At 45.9% G+C, this 6,000-nt stretch overlaps 1 protein-coding gene across 2 annotated transcripts in view; it reads right to left on the minus strand.

The window, feature by feature from the left end:
- Positions 1-5,605, minus strand: part of LOC129703318 (sodium/hydrogen exchanger 9-like) — a 435,915-nt gene extending 430,310 nt beyond the window's left edge. Inside the window, exon 1 of one of the 2 annotated variants that reach the window (XM_055645681.1) lies at positions 5,004-5,577. In XM_055645681.1, coding sequence (XP_055501656.1) covers positions 5,004-5,184 — 181 coding nt within the window. In that variant the 5' untranslated portion in view covers positions 5,185-5,577. Of the gene's footprint in view, positions 1-5,003 lie in introns of both variants that reach the window. The other variant, XM_055645680.1, reaches the window with a different exon arrangement.
- Positions 5,606-6,000: the final 395 nt, after the last annotated feature.

Here is a 6,000-nt window from a genome sequence, read left to right on the forward strand (position 1 = left end):
TCTGCCTTCCTCCATCTTGAAGAGACTGATTGGGGCACACCACTTCCTGGTTTTATAGACCCTCCCCCCTGCCGCCAGCGGGGGCAGTAGAGAGAATGGGGAATTTTTTTTAAATCATTAATATCTGTCATTTTTCATCGATGGGAAAAATCCTCGGCACACATACGGCGGAGGGGGGTTCTGAGCAAGGTGGCTAAAAATGACGGCCGTAGGTGGCGGCGTTCTCTCGGAAATTACAGCACAGAATGCCAAAACCGGTCAAGAACAGACTTTTAGTAATATAGATATGACAGAGTGGAGACCAATATAAAGTGAATGTGACAAATGGTGTTAGTTCTGGCCAAAATCAGACTCATCTGTCCACCCTTCCTTTAGAATTCTGTAGTTCTTGTTTTCTCCAGGACTACCTAGTTCACTCTTCTATCTCCATCAATGCTTACCTCCCTTCTCATGGCACTTTCTCATGCAACTATCTACAGGAAATATATTGCCCGTCATTTTACATCTTCCTTCCACACTGCCCAAAGACCTAAATATTACATTTGCATGATCCACAGCTATCCACTGGTATTTAGTACACCAATTTACTACATTCAGTGCTCACAATGTGATTACTTCTACATTGAAGAAAGCAAATGCAGATCAATGGAATGTTTTGAAGAACACCTCAGTTTAGTCTGCAGGGGTGTCTCTAAGATTCCAAGTTAATTTCTTCATCTGAGTCATACTCTGAGTCTCGACCTCTGGTGCCTTGTAAACCCAAGGAACAGGGGCTCATCTTCTGATGAAGCCCTCGGGCCCAAAGATCAAAGTAAAACATTCAGATAACCAGCCTTTCAGTTTTTGTCAGAACTGACCTCTTCTGATAAAAAAGTATTCAAACTGAATGATACTGCCTGACCTGATGAGCATTTTCTGCATTTACTTCTGATCTTTAGCATCTGCAGAATCTACATTTTCTAGCTTTATGGTTACCCTTATTTCTAATTTGAAGTAACCCTTTCCAGTTGAAGCCTGCAATTGGAAATTCCGGTAAAGGTCACCAAGAATATATGTAATCCAAAAACAAATTAAACCTGGATTTAAACAAATTCTGGGTATAAGCAAGCAATTATGATTGCACTCTCTGAAACCTGGGTAAGGAAGACTATTCTAGGTTAGTCAAAAGTGGGAAGAAGAGTAGGCGATTGAGCACCTCGAGCCTCTCTAAGATCCAAACTAATCATGGCTAATCTGATATTCTTCATGGCCAGTTCCCTGCCCTTTCCCTACAATCCTTGATTCTCCAATTGAAGATTGATAATACTCTTGACCATAGCTTCTCCACCATCAAATATGTGCTTCATTCAATCCCTCTTCCTCATTTTGGCAAATCAGACCACATGTATACAGATTGACTGAAGAGCACAGCTCCAAGGTGAGGTTTGCACAGAGCTGGTCAGGCGAAGCAAAGGAACATTGTTGTAACTGCTTGGTGTTGATAGATTGAGTGATGTTCAAGAACTGCTACAAATTTGAATCACTGTATGTCATTGTCACTTGCGGGCAGAGCACCAAGGCAAATTCCTTGTTAGTGAATACTTGGCCAATAAACTCATTAATTAATTAATTATTCATTCATTCATTCGTTCATTCATATTCATTCATTCATATTCATTCATTCATATTCATTCATTCATTCAAATATGTCACAGTTGTAACTGAGTTAATCAGAAAATGTTTGGAGGCGTGTGATCCCACCAAGACAATATGAGTGTTCCCCAACAGAAGCCTTGGATGAACCAGGAGGTCGGCAATGTACTGAGCACGAGATCTAGGGCATTCTGGCAACACAAGAAGTCATTTAAGAAGTCCAGGTACAACCTTGACAAGGCCATCAAGGAAGTGAAGAGACACATTCAGTCTAAAGTAGAGGATCAATTGGACTTTGGGCAGCTATGGCAGGACTTGCATGCCATTAATTTAGTTTAGTTTAGTTTAGAGATACAGAGCGGAAACAGGCCCTTCTAGTCCATGCCGACTAGCGACCCCCACACATTAACACTATCCTACACACACTAGGGACAATTTACACTTTAAACAAGCCAATGAACCTACAAACTTGTACGTCTTTGGAGTGTGGGAGGAACCCAAAGATCTTGGAGAAAACCCACACAGGTCACGGGGAGAAAGTACAATCTCCGTACAGACAGCTCCCGTAGTCGGGATTGAACCCGGGTCTTCGACGCTGCAAGCGCTGTAAGGCAGAAGCTGTACTGCTGTGCACAAGAGTGGAACTCACTATCAAAACATGGAGGGGGCGGGGGACACAATTTTTTGGAGACACAAGAGACTGTAGATGCTGGAATGGTGAGCAAAAGGCAAACTACTGAAGGAACTCAGAGGATCAGGCAGCATTGTGATAGGTAATAGACAGACAATGTTTCAGTCTGATGAAGGTTCCTGACCTGAAACATCATCTGTTTATTCCTCCAGCAGTTTGTTTCTGCTCAAGATGAACAAATGGGGCAGTCAAGATAAGATTAGAAGGCACAAATGCTGGAGTAACTCAGCGTGTCAGGCAACATCTCTGGAGACCATGGATAGGCAAGGCTTCGGGTTAAGATCTTTCCTTAGCCCCTTCTTGTTTGTACAAGATAAGATTAAGCTTTTTTGTCTACATTATACATTGCTGATGTGGTTGTGTTGATTTACATTTGGGCCAGAAGATATATTGGCCTTTTGTTCATTAGTTTGCAAATACTATTTTTCTAGTGATGGTAATGAAATAATATATTTCCTCTTCTCCAACTTCCTGAATGGTCAGCCATGATCACATTGAATGGCGGTGCTGGCTCGAATGACTGAATGGCCTACTCCTGCACCTCTTATCTATTCCTCAATTAACATAAATGCTTTTGCAATTGAACATTCTCCAATTCACAAAGAAAGCAAGGAGACACTCTTCCCCCTGGCACACTTGCATCAGTTTGTAACCATGATTTAACTTATTCATTACTCAATAATTCTTAACATAACTTATTTATCTCAGGCATGATATAGTGTTACTTGTTGCAGATACTGGTTCTAAACTCCAAGCAAGATAATGCTTTTCATTAGTTCCCTCACATTATCTAGCATATTATCTAGCACTGTGGGGTAACAATGAGGAAGGAGTACAATCCCACTATCAGTAGCTATTGGCAACACTGTGGGTAAATCATAAAATGGCAACATACGGTTGGAGCTCATGTCACAAAATCAACTGACACATTCTGTAGCTGCCAATGTTGCACTCAAGGAATGAGAGTGTTTATGCCACAGTATTTACACCTCTGCTTCACATACAAACTATATATAACACAAAGTGTTGGAGTAACTCAGCAGGTCAGGAAGCATCTGTGGAGGGAATGGATAGATGACGTTTCAAGTCGGGACCCCTCGACAAAACATCCCCGCCGCAGATGCTGCCTGACCCCCTGAGTTACTCCAGCACTTGGAATTTTACTCAAGATTCCAGCATCTGCAGTGCCTTGTGTCTACAAACTATTCATATTGTTATCACAGCCGAAGCACAACAAACTGACCACCAGAGAATAAACATTCAGCACTAAATACCTGCTCAAAAGCAGATGATGCCCATGGCCATCACTGACCACAGCAAACAATTTTGACGTGTAAGAAAGAACTTCAGATGCTGGTTTAAATTGAAGGTAGGCACAAAATGCTAGAGGAACTCAGCTGGATAGGTAGTATCTCTGGAGAGAAGGAATGGGTGATGAGTCGAGACCCTTCTTCAGACTTAAAACTATTTTAATGTATCTATGGACAAAGTTATTTTTGATTTCAGGGTGGCACCAGTGGCACAGCTGGTAGAGCTGCTGCTTCACAACGCCATGGACCAGGGTCCGATTCTGACCTTGTGTGCTGTCTGTGTGGAGTTTGCACGTCCTCCCTGTAACCAAGTGGGTTTTCTCCAGGTGCTCCCGTTTCCCCCCACATCCCAAAGACGTGCAGGCTTGTAGGTTCATTGTCCCTCTGTAAATTGTCCCCAGTGTGTAGGGAGTGGATGAGAAAGGGGGATAACATCAAACTATTGTGAACCGAGTGATGGGTGGTCGGTGTGGCCGAAGAGGCTGGTTCTATGCTGTATCTCTAAACTAAACCAAAAATCACCAATTAATCATTTTTTTGTGTATACAGCTGAGCTGTTTTACAACTTCCCTATCTCACCTCCCCACCTCTGGAAAACCTTTTACGGCCAGATCTGAACAATTCCGCTGAGGTGGTAATTGTCATGTGTGTGTGTGTGTGTGTATCTGTATGTGTGTGTGTGTGTGTGTATCTGTGTGTGTGTGTGTGTGTGTGTGTGTGTGTGTGTGTGTGTGTGTGTGTGTGTGTGTGTGTATGTGTGTGTATGTGTGTGTGTGTGTGTGTGTGTGTGTGTGTGTGTGTGTGTGTGTGTGTGTGTGTGTGTGTGTGTGTGTGTGTGTGTGTGTGTGTGTGTGTGTGTGTGTGTGTGTGTGTGTGTGTGTGTGTGTGTGTGTGTGTGTGTGTGTGTGTGTGTGTGTGTGTGTGTGTGTGTGTGTGTGTGTGTGTGTGTGTGTGTGTGTGGGTGTGGGGTGTGGTGTGTGTGGGTGTGTGTGTGTGTGTGGGGGGGGGGGGGATGCTGGACGCGGGGAGCGGACAGAAGCAGCGCCTGCGAGACTCTGTGAAGCGGTGCCGAGAGCTGTTTATTTGCAGACTCCTGAGCACATCGAGAGGGAAGGAAAGGAGCTCCACTGGCTCCGTTTGGCCATTTCCTCTGTTGCAACCCGACGGCTGACAGAATGCGGGTTAGAGGAGAGCTACTTTATAACAGGGCTCCAGACTCCGCACGCTGGGAGACCACAAACACGTTTACTTCTCTCACTTGTACACCCGCTTCTTTCTACTCAGCGCGGAGAGTGGAGGCGTTTCAAGCTGCTGACATTTGACACGTTAACTTAAGACTGTCCCCCGTCCCCCCCCCCCCCCCCCCTCACCGTAAAACATCGACCCTCCGGTCTCGTGCAGAAAGCGGACCCTCCGGTGTTTGAACAGAAAAATGGTCAAGATGGTGAGAATGAGTAAAAAGTTAAATATCAACAGTTGCACCGAATCCTGGCGATGACTTTCTGCGGCGCTGTGGCCCGAGGTGGACTTTGTCTCAAGGTGGAGCACCATACTTGAACGGATGGTCCTGTCCAGGCGGGCGGGCGGATTGAGAGCTTTATCCGAGCGGGTCGGCAGCGCCGATTCCGAGCTGAATTTCGGACGATTGACAGACAGTCTCCGGGGCTGCAATTTGAGCGAAATGTCAGCGATGACACCGGGCTGGGAATTGGCTGGGGGGGAAGATGCTTTTGGCTGACGTTCTGGCGGGGCTGCAATGGAGCAAATTGCCAGGAAGGTTTGCGGGTGAGAAATTGGGCGGACACGCAGCTCCAGCCCCGCTGCTCCAGCCCGTCCGCGGATCCGCTCCGTTAGATCATCTGCTGGCTGGCGATCGCCGCGCTGCGCGTTGGGATCTGCAGTCTCGCTATTCCGTCTCCTCTCGCCAACATGACAGCGGCAGGACTACATCTCCCAAAGTGCCCGGCGCCACGCCTCCCAGCCCCTTTCAGCTGCGCTTCATTACTCCATCCGCAACACCCTGGTGCCTCTTCACGTCAACTTGCTTTCCACTTCTTTCATTCTGACTGTTCCCTGGTCACTTAATCTCCGGGCAGCCGGGCACCCAACATCATTTTTGTGCCAGAGTCTACATCAGGTGTCACATCTGCCTTACAACAGAAAATGATGGAAATACTCAGCGTTGGACGACATCTGTGGACATTTGGGAGTGGGGCACTCGGACGCACAAGACCACTCTGCGATTTAATATAATCATGTGCGATCTAAATGCACCCACATCCTGTTGAGTTGTTCTCGGTAAACTTGAATTACATTGCACGGTGGAAATGTGTCTAATGCTGCCGTAACAAGGTTCAAAGTTCCTAC

The sequence above is a fragment of the Leucoraja erinacea genome, chromosome 14, assembly GCF_028641065.1.
Source record: "Leucoraja erinacea ecotype New England chromosome 14, Leri_hhj_1, whole genome shotgun sequence".
NCBI classification, from domain to species: domain Eukaryota; kingdom Metazoa; phylum Chordata; class Chondrichthyes; order Rajiformes; family Rajidae; genus Leucoraja; species Leucoraja erinaceus.